Source organism: Entelurus aequoreus, linkage group LG05 (genome assembly GCF_033978785.1).
Source record: "Entelurus aequoreus isolate RoL-2023_Sb linkage group LG05, RoL_Eaeq_v1.1, whole genome shotgun sequence".
Lineage (NCBI taxonomy): Eukaryota > Metazoa > Chordata > Actinopteri > Syngnathiformes > Syngnathidae > Entelurus > Entelurus aequoreus.
In genome coordinates, this window is record NC_084735.1 from 28,492,423 (window position 1) to 28,509,019 (window position 16,597).

At 40.6% G+C, this 16,597-nt stretch overlaps 1 protein-coding gene across 7 annotated transcripts in view; it reads right to left on the reverse strand.

Annotated features, from left to right (window-relative positions):
- Positions 1 to 16,597, reverse strand: part of akap9 (A kinase (PRKA) anchor protein 9) — a 124,685-nt gene that overhangs the window by 54,008 nt on the left and 54,080 nt on the right. For all 7 annotated transcript variants that reach the window (XM_062047632.1, XM_062047634.1, XM_062047629.1 and 4 more), the window contains 2 exons: positions 13,621 to 13,744; positions 13,267 to 13,510 (listed from right to left, as the gene is read on the reverse strand). In XM_062047632.1, coding sequence (XP_061903616.1) covers positions 13,267 to 13,510; positions 13,621 to 13,744 — 368 coding nt within the window. The remainder of the gene's footprint in view (positions 1 to 13,266; positions 13,511 to 13,620; positions 13,745 to 16,597) is intronic.

Here is a 16,597-nt window from a genome sequence, read left to right on the forward strand (position 1 = left end):
ACATAGTGGTCAACTCATGTCATTGTGTCTTGAATCTTTCATCTGTGCCTGATAAAGTTATTGGTTAAAGTCCGTTCATATTTTTAATTCTGAGGTTGGAGTCCTTATCAATAATACGATAAAGTTGTTGGTTAAAGTCCGTTCGTATTTTTAATTCTGAGGTTGGAGTCCTTATTAATAATACGATAAAGTTGTTGGTTAAAGTCCGTTCGTATTTTTAATTCTGAGGTTAGAGTCCTTATTAATAATACGATAAAGATTACCGTGACGGGCTGCTTCACTGACGAGTAAGCAAATAGTCGGGTGTGGTTCGCCCTGGGGATTTGGTCACCCCTAATAGAGTTCAAGGTTAAAGTCCTTATGAAAAATACGAGAAATACATTCTCGGGTTATGGATGGGGCATGAGAGACACAATGACCACAGGGTTTGACATGAATAAGTGTGACAGATAGAAATGTGATGGCGGTCGGGGAGGAATGTGATGAATCATTACTGTTTTTGATGATCAATTGAATGTACGGTTGTCGACAATGGAATTAGCAGGTACAGTTTAAAAAGAAAAAAAAGAGAACGTTCCTTGAAAGGGTTAAGAGGGGGTTTACAATACTCGAAAAGTCGTGAACTCAAACGTCTGGTAAAATGAGGAAATAAAAAATAAAATAAAATAAAAAAGTAACTGGAAGTTTTATGGTAGGTGAAATGCAGAGAGAGTGCTCGTGTGTGTGTGTGCTGCTGAGTGTGTGTGTGTGTGTGTGTGTGTGTATGTGTGAGTGTGTGTGAGTGTGTGTGTGTGTGTGTGTGAGTGTGTGTGAGTGTGTGTGTGTGTGTGTGTGCGCTGGTGAAAATGGAACACTCAGGGAGAGAATTTAAGAGTTTGGCCTATGATAAAAGTAAATGGGGATTACGTGGAAAAACGAAATGCAGCAAAAGAAACGATGATTAATGACAGAATGAACTGATTGGTTTTTTGTCTGCCGCGCATGCGCAAGACAATTCAAACGACCCGCCCAGACTTTGACTAGGCCACCGCCCCCTACTCCAGTGACAAGAGAAGGAGGTATTAACACGCCCCTCTAAGATTAATCTTGCCTCCGAAAATTAACCCCTTCTACACGTCTGTCCATTTTCCTACAACAGACATTTTTGACAAATGACATTAACAATAGGGGAAAAGGATGTTTATAACCTTACGTTACGTGAATGGTTTCTAGGAGAACAGAAAATAGAAACATTGTGTGAAGTGTAAGGAAGAGTTAGGGTACAGGAGGTTGTTTGTAAAGGAAAACGAAAGTGAAAGAAAGATGAGAAAGTGACAAATGAAGGTATTCGTAAATGGTATGCTGTTGATTGTGGTTAGCTGCAAGTTTGTTTATTTGTTTGTTTAGTTGTTTGAGTGAAATGGGAAGAAATCAATAGGAATAATTAGATGCAAAATGGAATAAAACTATGAGTGCGATAGAAAATGAATGAATAAATGAAATAAGTTCATTTTGGTCATATAATCAACCATCAACCATCAATCAATCAAATCAATTTTTATCTATATAGCCCTAAATCACAAGTGTCTCAAAGGGCTGTACAAGCCACAACGACATCGGCCTATCCTATACATTCACTGAACATTAAATTACCTGGAACATCAACGTTAAAAGAGAGAGTATTAACCCCTTATTTTGCAAGTCTGACCATTTTCCTCCAGCAGAGGGCGGTGCACACCAGACATTTTTGACACATGACAATTATAGGGGCCTACTTTAATATAAGTCTCTTGCCGATGCATACATGCAAGCCATTGTTGACCTTGTTTCCCACCTGTACCTCCGGGAGGGAACCTTTGGCCAAACACTTTGGACAAAGTTAACCCTGATATACACGGTGCCAAAAACAATATATGGCAGGACATTTTATTCATCCCATGCAAAATAGGGCTAATGACAGAGCAACAAGGAAACGACTACTTAAATTACAGATCGCTGAAGATAAAAAGTTAAAAGAACCAAAAGGTCAAAGATCAGCTAAGGTATATTCGGCAGTGGGTGACCTTGCTTTTGAGTTCCAACAGGTGGAGGAAAGAATCCTCAACAGACGTGCGGTTGGACTCGGGTGGTGGACAACACAATGCTTCAAAGCCGGTCTGGGGTAGACACTGTTTCGGCTGTGACCAGCCTGGTCACTGGAGTCGTGACTGTCCGAACATTTCCGAACAGGAAAGGTTCCGTCGTGCCAACAAACGAACACAAAGGCGTGTAAGAGGACGCCCACATCAGGAGCCGCAGCAAGAAGTACCGACAGGACCCCTGCTGGACATGAGTGTCAACGGACAATTTTATCAGCCACCCATTCGATTCTGAATGCAGAGGTACCAAAAAAACTGTGTGCTTCCTCTTTAAAGGTCGAAGGCTTCGCTGGGGTCACAAGAAGGTTACCTGTCACCAAACCACTTCCGGTTCAGATTGCTGGACCTCCTTTACAGACTGTACCCTGACATTCAAATCGCAAAGAAGGAACATTCCTGGTGTTACCTGACGGCTGAACCACCCAGCTGCGACACCACTACCAAGACTACTCCATGAGCTCATACCACAGCCTGAAACAACAGGAATGGCTGACATCCAACTGCTCTAACGGTGAAAACCCTGACTGGCTGAGATGCTTCCGTGTGTTCTGCCACCCGAGTCGCCATATGTTATGATTATTTATATATGTTGGAACTCAAGGTGTGGCTGCTCATGTTGACCTATCTTTGCAACAGCTAGCATGGTATAAGATGGACACAATAGTGTCCCACATTGTTCCCTTGCTCTCTGTCTCGCCTACAAAACCAAAGAACTTAGGTCCAATGATAAGACACGGCGTAGCTGCCAAACATTACACAGACACCTAAATACCACATTTTGAAAAGATTAGGTTTAGCCCATAGTGATGTTAAACACATTACTATGGGCTGCACTTTAGACACCTGTAGGCTACGAGGAGCTAGCAGCTACACAACAGCTGAGCTAAAACGACACATTCCACATTTAAGCATATCAAATAATTATAGTTGCTCATTACATACACATAGTCGTCAAGACAGAAGTCTGATAGAAAGTATTCAGTAACAAACGTGTCTGCATCATTCAACTTTCTACAACATGAGCTTGACTTAATGAATTATTGGGGCCACCAGGTGTGGTAAAATTTCAAAATACTATTGCTAAAGCATTCGCCACAAGGGTAGTATTTTTCTAGTATTGGTGACAATATAAATATAAGCATATTTGTTACTTTCACCATATTGAATAAGTTACATAAAAGTTAGGGTTTAGTTGAGTTTGAGTTAATTGTGATATTGCTAAGGGGTCCCCTACCCTAACAACACCCCCCAGTGGACCATAGAGGCTAAAGAGACAATCATTGACCTCAAACATGACCTGTCCTCCGCTACTTGACTATTAGCTGACCTTTTTCTTAGATGTTTCTGAAAGTGATAGTATGACTAACACAGTCCTTTTTTCAGAAACAGAAGGGGGTGAGTGAGGGTGGATACAGACTCATTGGAACAAAATCGACAATCATCCGACTCTGACACATTCCATAGTTTTAACGTTTTTACCGTGGGTAAGAAGTTAGAACTAATTTTAATGTGAAAATAACGATTTTACACATCGATAGTAGTTTAATAGATCAAATTTAGAATATGGAGGAGGTGAGGGTGAACCATGTATAGTCTTTGATTTCACTGATATGATCAATACGGTACAAGGGAAAAGGTACGTACTGACTTGTGTTGAGAATCACAGTGGTTGGCCGGAAGCAACAACAACCTCAAAAGAGGATGCAATATCAGTAATTAAATGACTTGTGAATGACCTAGTACCCAGACATGATTTCCCAAAAAAGATTAGGTCAGACAACGGCAACCATTAAAAAAATTTAAAAAAATACTCACTTAGCCTTGGTCGAAAAGGCTTTCGGACTAGAACACAGGTTTGAGGTACCATCCTGAGTCCCAAGGTAAGGTTGAAAGGATGGACCAGAACATTAAAAACTAATTGGCTAAAATCTGTGCACAGACCAAATTTAATTGGATTGACATGTTGCAATTAGCGTTAATGATCATTCGAAGGTCCGTGAATAAAACTGTTTTATCGCCCTTTGAGTTTTTCACCCTATGAACTGCATACAGGTCAGCCATTCACAGGACCAGCAGCCCCCCCCCCCCCATGGAAGGAGGACTCAGCGTAAAACCAAAATGGTATTTTACACAAAAAATTGCAGAATTTGTGTGCCAGTTCTTCTGTACAGATTCCCTTCCGCCCGCTGAGAGGGTCAAGATCAAGGTCATCAAACGCAAGTGGACGGAGCTCAGGTGGACTGGTCCCTTCAAGCTCGTGGAACGGACGTCCCACGCCCTTCGACTGGCTGGTGGAGGGGACACCTGGTACCACCTCTCCCTCTGCACTACAGCTGAAGAACCTGACAGATTACCAGCGGATGTCATTGCTGACATCGCCACATCATCTGCCCCACAGCCCAGGAGACGAGAGAGATTTTCTACCTACATTACTCTTTTCAACTTCTATATCGTATATCCTTGTGTGAGACCAATCCAGTATGCTAAATGTTTCTTAGTTTTTCTTGCTTGTTTTCAGCATAACTGTATGTGTCGTTACATTAAGTGAAAAGTTTGATGTTTATCCCCGTTTTGTTACCTAAATTACTCTGATATTGATAGACGAAAGGCAGGATGTTACACTTGGTAGTGTTACCTGACGGACTGGTGCTTGGGCGTGTTCTACTGTCTTTGTGTCTCAGTTCATCCTTCCTGACGACAGTGACTGACAAGTGTCTAAGAACATACAGCGGACTTTAAATAGACTGGGTCAAAGGGGATAGCAAGACTTATTTTTTGACCTGTGCAGTGTGATTAATTACGGGGGACACAATAACTATTACCGTGGTAATAACCTCTATATTTGTTACGACTCAACCCTGAACCATTGGTGTCGGATGCAGACAACATACTCTGGTAAGTTGTGCCCATCGTCCCTTTTATGTTGTTTTGGGGCTTGACCTGACTGATACAGACGCTAAAGGAATTATTAAAATTAATGTCCTTGAGAGGGCGTTAACTACCTCTACACCCTCTGTAGCACCTAAAGTACCACCCCACCTCGGTGGTGTTTCAAAGGCTCACATCCGTGCGTGCTAATGACACCACCGAAGGCCTGGTAACTTTGACCTTTGACCTTAGGAGCAGATGCAGACAACCTGTGGCTCAGGTGGATGCCAAAACCTGGGTGACTGTGTTGCTTCTTCCGCTGGACGTCCCTTTTCCCACACTTACCCCGCCCCTTTTAAGTTGACTGACATGTGTACCCTTCTGTTGACTTCTTCCCTTTGTGGCCCAAAAGCTGAATTACACGTGTTTTCAAATTACAGGACCCTCTTCGTCCCCCAACAAATTGGGTGACATCAACCGTTACTGGTGCACCACACTGATAGATGGCTCTAGGATAGGTCCTTAGGCACGAGCTGACTTATTCTGGTGTTGTGGGGAGCACAGATTGTACATTAGAATCCCGACGTCAGCCGTTGGGCTTTGTGCTATGGTTAGACTGGTGACCCCACTCACCAAATTAACACCCCTTGGAACTCCTGTTTCAGCAGCCTCTCTAACTCCCCGCTGCCGTTGAGACTAACCAACCTGACTCGTGACGCCGTTGAGGGACTTGCTGAACAACTTGCCCCAACCTCCCTCAGGGCCGTTCAGATCCGCATAGCCCTTGACCGCATCCTAGCCAAGGAAGAAGGAGTGTGTGCAATGTTTGGTGACCAATGCTGTACCTTCATTCCTAACAACACTACCCCCGATGGCTCAGTTCAGAGGGCCTTAAAGGGCCTCCAGGCCCTGTCTAGAGAACTCTCTCTCTGACCCCTTCAAAGATTGGCTTCTAAGCACATTAGGCAGGTGGACTGACCTAATTAAGTCTGTCTTGGTCTCCATTCGGAGCTTTTTTGGCCATCATAGCCTCATGCGGTTGCTTTATCGCCCCTTGGGCTAAGTGTCACTAAAGGGGGTCTAGCAAAGTGGTAACTTTATAAGACTTTCGAGAATTGTTGGTTTACTTCCCTGACCATGACGACATTGACGTGGACTCCCTCCATCTATCTATCTCCCATGTAAATAAGCTGTTGTTTTATCGCTAGCTTGCTTAAAGAAAAAAAAAACAGCACCTACTTTAATGTGGGGCGTGCTTTATAAGTTTTGTACAAGTAATAAAGATCTTATTAGAAGATCTTAAAGGGGGACTTGTTGGAAGCCATATCCATATTTACGTGTTACTTCTTTCTAAAAACTCCTATAGTCATATTTACATCAGCTAATGTCTCGTGTGGTACAAAGTGCTTGGATTCGAGTGTCCTTGGTTAGAGTCAGAGCGCTGTCTTTGTTGAGACTGCCATTACATTCCTGAGATACGGAGCACAGCTAGACTGGGGAAACAGCAGGTGGGGGGGACAGGAGAAGGAGGAAGTAGACAAAGGTTCCGGGGTTTTGGTAGACCGATCTGGACCGGGCTAGGGAACGCTTGGGTGCTGGATTGGTCTCAGTTTGTCCTCTAAGCTTGGAGAATAAACCACAAAATACCAACTTCTGCCTGGTGATTGAATATAAACAACAGCATATTGCCATAAAAAGAATCTGGGAGAGACTAGCAATTTGAATTCCCCATTGGAGGAATGCTGGTCAACGCAACACCACACCACACCAAAAAAGAATGAAAAACACATTTCTGGAGAACATCCCACCGTAACACAACATAAACACAACACAACCATTACCCAGAATCCCATGCAGCCCTAACTCTTCCGGTCTACATTATACACCCCCGCTACCACCAAATCCCCCCACACATCAACCCCCCCCCCCCTTTCCGTGCGTTGGTTGAGCGGAAGAGTTAGGGCTGCATGGGATTCTGGGTATTGTTACCGTCAGTGTAAGATGTGTGGCTGCTGAGGTAGTACGCCTTGCTGTCACTTACGTGAGCAAGCTGAAATTGCATTCTACGTGTGGTCGAGCAGGTACACTGTTAGGGCAGACTGTAGAGGGCGCCAAATGCAGTGTCATCACGCTCTGATATTCGGGAGTCTCCCGGGAAAAATGAGAGGGTTGGCAAGTATGACGCTATCAAGCGCCATTCATTCAAAACTCACGGGCTGCACTAACATCAAATTTCCACATTAAAGTGTGTGCCGGTGCGTGTGTCGGAGACCCCTGGTTAACATAGCACAAAGCATTTAAGCTTTGAATGCCGTGTTTTTCATTTTAAATTTTAAAAATTTTTTTGTGGCTCCCATTACTTTCTTTAATTTGTGAAACTTGCCAAAATGGCTCTTTGAGTGGTAAAGGTTGCCGACCCCTGCCCTAGACAGATCATTTTCAAGGGGGGAGCTTCACATTGATGCATGACAATGTTTTAACCTTCTCTATTAATTAATAATATGTAATATTGAGCCTGCTAATCAGTCTGTAATTGATGACTCGACCAGAACATGTTATAAAATAATTTACACAATATATCAGCCAGCCAGAAAAATCCACCCCACCTGCCCCATATTCCTAAACTGATTTACTAGCATATCTTTAGGTGCAAATATCATAGAATAACATTACAAAACATCTCTGACAAAGCATGATCGTAATGTAAAACATTTTTATTTTGTTAATGTCAGAGTTTCCCCTAAATTGCCAAAATACCTGTGGCGGTAGGGGCATAGTTAGGGGCGTGGTTGAAATGACGTCATCACATGATTTGCTATGATGCATATATTCTTTAAAAATGGATGTAAATATACATGTAAAACAAATTTGTTATTAAGTATAGTATTAACATATTTTTCTTACATATCGTTTTGTTCTATTTTTAAATTGTTGCTGCTTATTGTACAATGTACTTTGTTGAGATTTTTTTGTTGTTTAGATTTCTCCAATGCTTTTAGTCATTTTTTCTGTAATAAAAACGATGGGCAACAAATCTAGCATCTATTTCACGTTGCTGGGAGCCTCTCTCTCTTTAAAAACCGCCAGTGTCATCTTAAATTGTGCAGATCACTGTCCGCGGGTACATCTCGAATATATTAATGTACAACCACAGCGCGGACACGCTGCCTCCGCATTTACCTTACATTTACCTTACTGCACTTTACTGGTTACTGACATGTCTCTTTCCACCGCCCACTGTGCAGTTTGTTTTTTCATAGCTGCTTAGTGTAGTAGAGGCGTGAAGGTTTTTCTTGTAGGGAGGAGAGGATGCGCGCACCCTGTTCAGGGATGCTCTAGCAGGGTTGTTTGTGTGTGTTCCTTTTGTTTATATCAGGCAAGTTTATCTTTTTATTTATTTATCTATTATTACTTTAATTTATTTATTCATTTCGAGTTCTACCACAGTTTTGCATTGTTGTGTTTTTGTAAATTTGATGCTGGCATTTTGCGATATTACCTAATCTAACAACGACATCCGGTGGGTGTGGCATTAGGTTCACTAGGTTTAACTAAGTGAATTATATTTATACAGTGCTTTTCTTTAAAGAAAAAGCACTCGTCTACATCTTTAAGCTACATTTAAACCAGTGTGGGTGACACTCGGAGCAGTTGGGTAAAGTGTCTTGCCCAAGGATACAACAGCAGTGACTAGGATGGCGGAAGGGGGGATCGAACCTAGAACCCTCAAGTTGCTGGCACAACCGCTCTACTAACCTAGCCATGCCACCAGGGGATTTAAGGGATTTAATAATCCTATCGAAGTAAGGTGCTACACCATCTTCGCCATATGTGGGCTCATGTCATCTTTCTGCAGGAGACTCATCTTAAACCTGCTGGCCACTTAAAGTTGAGACGAGACCGATCTTTCATTCTTTATTTGTGGGTGAGAGTTTCTGCTATTCTGCTGCAAAAATTCCTTTTGTAAATCTTAAACATTTCTGACCACAATGGGAGGTATGTTATCGTCACTGGCAAGATTTCAAACACTCCTGTAGCCCTTTTAAATGTTTATGCCCCAAACTATGATGATGACAACTTTTTCAAACGCCTTTTCTGAAACTCTCTGATTTGTCAATGTGCTATTTAATATTGGGAGGAGACTTTTAACTGTTGGCTTGATCCCCAGTTATATCACTCATCATACAAAACGTGTCCACCATCAATAAGGTAAGGTAATCCAGTCTTTTATGCAGGAATTTCTGTCTCAGATATCTGGCACTTTATGGATCCTATTAAAAGGCAATATTCATTCTTGTCTCACATCCATCAAACCCTTCACCCGAATTGATTACTTTTTAGTTGATAACAAATTACTTTCATCCATACCTACATGCAAAGACAATGCAATTGTTATTTCGGGTCATGCTCTAATTTTAATGGATATACGCTTTAAAAACCTAACAACCACACATGCGCCGTGGCGTTTTAATACATGATTACTATTAAATGAGGACTTTGTGGATTTTGTTCGCGTCAAATAGATTTCTTTATACTCTTGAACAAGACTCCCGGAGTGTCGGCCTCTGTGTTCTGGGAGACGCTGAAGACGTACATTAGACTTGTATAAGATAATCTCTTATACAAGTTATGAGAAAAGACTGGAAAAATAAATTGATTAGGCTGACACAATGCATATCCTCACTAGGCAACTTTTACGCTGTCTCTCAAAACCCATATGTTTACAAGAAAAGGCTCTCTCTATGGTCAGAACTGGGTATTCTTAAGTCAGATTGCGTCACTGAACAAAAGCTCCGCTCAAGATCCCAGGTATTTGAACTATTTGATAAGGCAAGCACATTATGAGTGCATCAATTACAGCAGATATCGGCATCCCATTATATTATGCATACTCAAACAAATTAAGGCGTAACCACTCATGACCTTGAGATAAATGTATTTAAGGATTTTTTTATACATCCCTATACTCGTCTGCTCAATGTTCTACCCCTGTAGTTCATCAGTCAGCGATGGAATTGGGGAGACCAGCCACTGCTGCAGAACTAAATGTTGCAGCACTATCACTACAAAGCAGCAGATCTCTGGAACCGGATGGGTCCCCCCGGTCCATCTTTGTGCACTTTGTATCGTCCTACTACCCTGTTGAATGTGGATTTTAAATTATTGTGTAATCTGCTAGCTTTACATCTTGACACCATTCTTCCTTTTATTATAAATACAGATCATTCATCCATCCATTTTCTCCCGTTAGTCCCTCTCAGCGTCGTGGGGGTGGCTGGAACCTATCCCAGCTGATTATTGCAGATCAAACCGGGTTAATTCAAAATAAGCACTTCTTTTCAACTCTTTGACGCCTTTTCAATATATTGTACAATGGGCCTGCTTCCAACACCTAAGAGGCATTGTTATCACTGGATGCGCAAAAGGCTTTTGACAGGGTGGAGTGGGATTATTTATTTTATGTCCTGGAAAAATTCGGTTTCGGTAATGGTTTTATTTCATGGGTTAAACTTCTCTATTCATCCCCGGTGGCCTCATTTAGGACAAATAATATTCAATCATAATACTTTCGCCTCTGTCGTTCTACGCGGCAAAGCTGTTCTCTCAGCCCATTGCTTTTAGTTCTTGCCATTGAGCGTCTATCAAAAGTGCTTCTCCGCAATCCGCTTATTACAGGTATATGTAGGCACAAGCAGGTGAAAGTAACTCTCTACGTAGATGACCTCCTCTTATTTGTTTCCGACCTCTCCGTGTCAGTCCCGGCTGCCGTGAGTACTCTTCGAGCTTTTGGTCATGTGTCTGGTTACAAATTGAACTTAGGTAAAAAAAAAAAAATTCCTATAAATTATGCTGTTAAAAAATATCCTCTGTACAATTTTCCCTTTAAAATTTCCTCGCAATGTTTCACATACTTCGGTATCCAGGTTTATGCGAACGCTTGCAGAGCTTTATAAAACCAACTTTGCTCCACTGTTGTCCAAAATCCATGGAGACTTTGAACGCTGGTCTTTAGTTAATTTATCTACAGTGGCCTGTGTCAACTCTATTAAAATGAATGTACTTCCTCAATGTTCCTATCTGTTCCAATTCATACCACTTTTTCTCCCTCATTCCTTCTTTTGTAAATTAGATAGTCAGATTCTTGACTACATTTGGAATAAGAAGACTGGCAGGTTATGTAAACAGTATTTGCAAAGAGTCAAGACCCAAATCACGGGAGGTTTAGCACTATTTTAGATTTTTTTTACTGGGCCACCAACATTAGAATTCTTAAATATTGGCTGCAATATGGAGTCAATCTCAACTAAACCGGTTTCTCTTGGAGCTCTGGCTCACTCTCCCATTCACTTATCTACCTTAATCGTAAATGCCTCATTCAGAATTTGGGTTCAGTTTAAGCGCTATTTTGGTATACAGACTATTTCTAGTCTTGCACCCATCAATGCTAATCATGCTTTACCGCCCTCTCTTATACATAGTGCCTTTTTAAGGCGGTCAAGACTGGGGATCAACAACATTATTAAAGATTTTTACATTGACAACAGTTTTACCTCTTTTTAGCAACTGTGTAATACATTTTCACTCCCTAAGCAACATTTCTTTAGGTATCTATAGATCCGCTGTTTTGTTCGCAACACTTTCCCTAGGTTCACGGACTTACCAACTGACAGTTTTAGATGTGTTTTTGACATCACTTCCAACTTTAAAAGGCTCAATTACACGAATCTATAAACAAATCCCAGAGTATTTTACTTAAATTAAGTCACTTTGGGAGGGGCATTTGAGTATGCGTCTGTCTGAGGATAATTGGACATAGATCTTAAGTAGAGTTTATAAGTATTTAATTTGTGCTAGACACAGCCTTATTCAAACAAGCTAATACATCACACTTATTATACCAAGGTCCAATTAGCGAAGATACTGTACATGATGGCCTACCTGTGTTATGTGATTGGTGTAAACAAGCTCCAGCTAATATAATACATGTTTTGGCTCTGCCTGTCCCTGAACAGCTATTGGACAAACATGTTCAACACTTCGCCTGTAGTCACTGGCAAAAGGATTTAAATTAATCCTCTAACACATGTTTAAAATGAAAACATCAATCTAATCACTCAAGTATCGATCATATACTGATACCACTCTTGGTATTGATGCTACGATATATGGAGCTATACACCCTTCCCTTACTGTACATATGCCTGGCCACTTCACAGCAATACCAGTCGGTGCTACTCAGTTGCAGTTATATTATCCTCTCTCTCCACTCCTAGGATTCTAGTCATTAATTTCTTGTTAATAGTTGCTTTCTTTCTACAGTAACGCAGTTCTATCTAGACTTATTAAAGTTTACTAAGCTCTTATTTCTTGAGTTGTTTCAAGCTATCTTAGCAGCTTGTTTAGCGATGAACATGCCTTCTTTAAAGTGTGTAATGTTTTGCCTTGTCCTCCAGTAATATTGATACTTGTAAGCGATACAGTTTTATTTGCGGCAATAGAGGTGATTATGAACTTGCGGGACTGACTCAACACTGTGTACAAATATACACAGTTAGCTGCTAGTCGCCTGTCGGCCAGGGGTGTCATAATTTCAAATCACAGTTTTGACTTAATTATTAGTTTCCTGAATTTTGCATTATTTTCTGTTTAGTGCGCATATTTTTTCCACATCCTCTTTTGTCACTCCTTTCCCATTCGTGTTCTTATGATGCTTTTACTTTGTACTTCAACATAGTGCATATCTTTCCCTGTGCTTCCTGTGCATTTCCCTGATGCACTATTTTTGTTGTGGGTCCACACCTGCACTTTGCCTGCATTCTGGGGTCCAGACCAACAACGGCAAACAGTTCGTAACAAGAGGACCAAAAACAAATCAATTGTCAGCTAAAAGCATTAGCTTTTGTGATTGTCATTAAATAAATACTACATAGTTTTATATAAATAAATATAAAAACAGACAGAAAAACCTGTTGGATACTGATCGAGGGCCGATCAATTGTCGCATCCATAATTTTTTTGTTTTTCCATAATTTTTTTATCCCTAGTGTTGCATGTGTGTGTAAAACTACAACTAATTGTCCATTTGTCTAATGATGATAAAATGTGTGGATTGCATGTATGCTAGCATGTATTTCCAAGCATTTTGACCACAACCCACAGAGGTGACACAAATGCTATTCACAGTATCATTGGATCCATTACAGTTAATAAGCAACATTAGTAAAAGATGGCTCAAACAAGAGAATATCTGAAAATACACCCGTTCGTAAAGCACCCTCACCTGTAGTGCACCTGTAATCCTGTGACCTCCTGCAGTCTCTGCTGCAGCATGTGGATCTCGGTGGTGTAGCGATCCTGCGTCTCCACGGCCCTCTGCTGGTAGTGAGCTCGGACACGCTCTATCTCTCGTCTGTGACTCGCTTGGACACGTTCTATCTCTTGTCTGTGACTGTCCTCCAGACGGCGCTGCTTCTCCTGCGCCTCCATTTTCAACCTTTCCAGTTTGCTGCCCTGGTCCTTTGGATCTAATCAGTGGAACAGATTAGAATGGCTTAAATGTTCCCTCTGGAAATTACAAGCTAATAACAGCCGGCTTTATTACATAAAACAATAGACGGACGACATGTAAGCTCACCTTCCCTCATTGCATCTTTCTGGTTTTGAGTGTCGCCCGCCTCCTCCTGCAGCAGCTCCAGCTGGGCGGTGTGCATCTGAGTCAGGCTGATTCGTTGCGCCTCCAACTGCAGCCTGCACTCGCCCTTAATATTGGAAAAAGTAAGAATATGACAAATACAAAGCACAAGAGAATACACATAGCTTGTTTGTGATATATTATAATTGCCAGATTTAAATGAAATTACATGGCACAGCACATTTGTTTGTGCTTCTCATCTGTGATGATTCATTATTAGACATATTTCAACTAATCCCACTTCAATGACGGGAAACAGGAACAAGCCAATTAGCATCATTGTTGAGCAATAAATAAAAAGCCGAGGTCTCTACTGCCTGTGCATTATGCATTAGCGCTAATTTGCCCAGCCTATGTAATTATAAAATTGCCATTCCGCCACCTTTGATGTTGTTTGTGCATAGATTTAGCTGTTTGCAAATGCACCAAGTCTTTGCATTTTAATATTTTTGATTTAATAAATAAAGGTTTTGTATGTTCTCTGTATCCAACATTATGTATTATTCTAACTGACCTTTTTTGTAACAGTTAGTGAATTGATTGTAGTTTTGTAATTATTTCCCCATAATTCTGCACAATAACTCAGATATGGTGACACTTGCGAGCAGCAGAGAATATGGAGTGATTTTTGGTCTAGAACATATTTTGCTTTATTCATTATTGAAATATTTATTGCCACTTTATTTTGTATATTTTTATATGAGATTTCCAGTTCATTTTATCATCTATTATTACACCCAAAAAGTTGGTTTCTTTTACTCATCCAATGTCTACTGCGTATATTTGTGTTTGTGTTTGACTTTCACTTTTACTGTTACCAAATGGCATTATTTTAGTTTTACTGAAATTCAAAGATAGTCTGTTTTTGTCAAACCATATTTTTATTTTATTCATTTCTTCTGGTATTGTCTGCATTACCTTCCGTGTGTTCTCTCCTGAACAAAAAGCAGTCGCGTCTTCTGTAAATAGCACTAACCTAAAGTCCTCAGTAATTTTACAAATGTTTATCTAAAGATTGAACAATTTTGGTCCCAGTATTGATCCCTAGGGTACGCTGCAAGATATATTTAGCGCGGTTGACATATTTTCACCTATCTTTACGTATTGCTTTCTGTTGGTTAAATAACTTCTTACCCAGTTTAAAACCAATCCTCTGATGCCACACCGTTCTAATTTGTTTATTAAGATTTTATGATTGAACGTGTCAAATGCTTTTGTTAGATCCATAAATACTGCGGCAAATACTGCGGCTGCACACTGTTTACCATCTAATGCGTTGGTAATTTCTTCTGTTATTTTTATTAATGCCTTTGATGTTGAAACGTTGGCTCTGTAACCATATTAGTTTTCTGTGAGTTTTCCCACTTTTGCTCATGAATCTGTTGTTGAATAATATTTCAATGATTTTTGAAAACTGTGGTAGTAAAGAAACAGGTCTGTAATTTGTAAATTAGTGTTTGTCTCCAGTCTTGTAAATCAGTACACCTTTTGCTATTTTCATTTCATCTGGGAATGTGCCAGTTTGAAATGATAGATTGCTGATATACATCAATGGTTCTGAAATTCCTTCAATAACTTTTTTTATCACTTTTATAGCAATTACGTACGAGATGCCGTAAGAGGGCGGGATATACTGTGTAAAATACATTGGAAAGGTTGCGCCCTCTAGGCATCTGTGTAATATAGAAATGATTTTAGTCATGGTTAGTTAGTTATGGTTTATTCTATAATAGAACATTTTTAAAGGGGACCTATTATGCAAAACTAACTTTTCTTACCTATTGGTACCTGTTTTTGTGTATTTGGGATCCGCATAACCCCCGAAAATGTAAAATCAGACCATAGAGGCATGGCAGAGATATCTGTTAAACAACATTGCCTTCCTTCATACTTCCTCCAAACGAGCCGTTTGGAATTTCCCCCACGTGTGACATTTTTCCCAGTCGTGACGCCAGCAGATGTCTCCATATATGGTAGAAATTTACCCGAAGACTGTTGCGCGAGTTCGCCATTGTAGTCAGACGCTATAATCAATAACTTCCTTTTTTCTATCCCCTTGTGGCGGGGAAAACTGGCTCGTACATGCACATACATCCTCCGCTGTTGGCATTTGTAATACAAAGTAGCGTATAGTAAGAACTTACATCTTACAGTAGGCTTGTTATATAAGCACTAAAAACTACAACAAAGATGGCTGGTAGAAGATGCAGTCGAAGTGGAGGCATATAAATAAGGCCGCCCACAAAACAGCGCATCCTGAAGAGACAGTCAGAAAGTGGCTTGAAGACTGTCTATAAAATATAATCTACCGTATTTCCTTGAATTGGCGCAGGGAATATAGTATTCGCACGTCTAGAATAACTGCCGGGTCAAACTCGTTTCTCAAAATAATTAACGCATGCTTGGCCTTATCGCCGGTTTATTATTGAAGCCGGATCAAATTCGTTTCGCAAAATATTAATTTTATTATCGCATGTCTATAATTTTCACCGGGTCAAACTCGTTTCGCAAAATATTTAGCATATGGCTAGAACTTCCGCCGGGTCAAATTCGTTACGTCACGAGTGACGCATCTGTCCTCATTTTCAAAATGGAGGAAGCTGCTTTCAGTAGTTTACAATCGCACAAAGGAAAAAAGATAAAGAGCTATTCAGTAGGATTTAAGGTCCAAGCTATTGAATACCGGTACAGTATGCTAAAGAGAACAGTAAGAAGCTATGTTTTATTAATATACCGTAGCTGCGTGTGTGAAATACTGTATAAGTCATTAAATGACTCCCGCCTCCTGGTGGTAGAGGGCGCTGCCGCGCTAGTGATCCTTCTTGCGACTTCCGGTACTGCAGAAGAAGTGAACACACGCGGCAAGAGATTTTTTTTCTTCCTTCTAACATGGAGAATTACATACCGGTATCTAAAATAA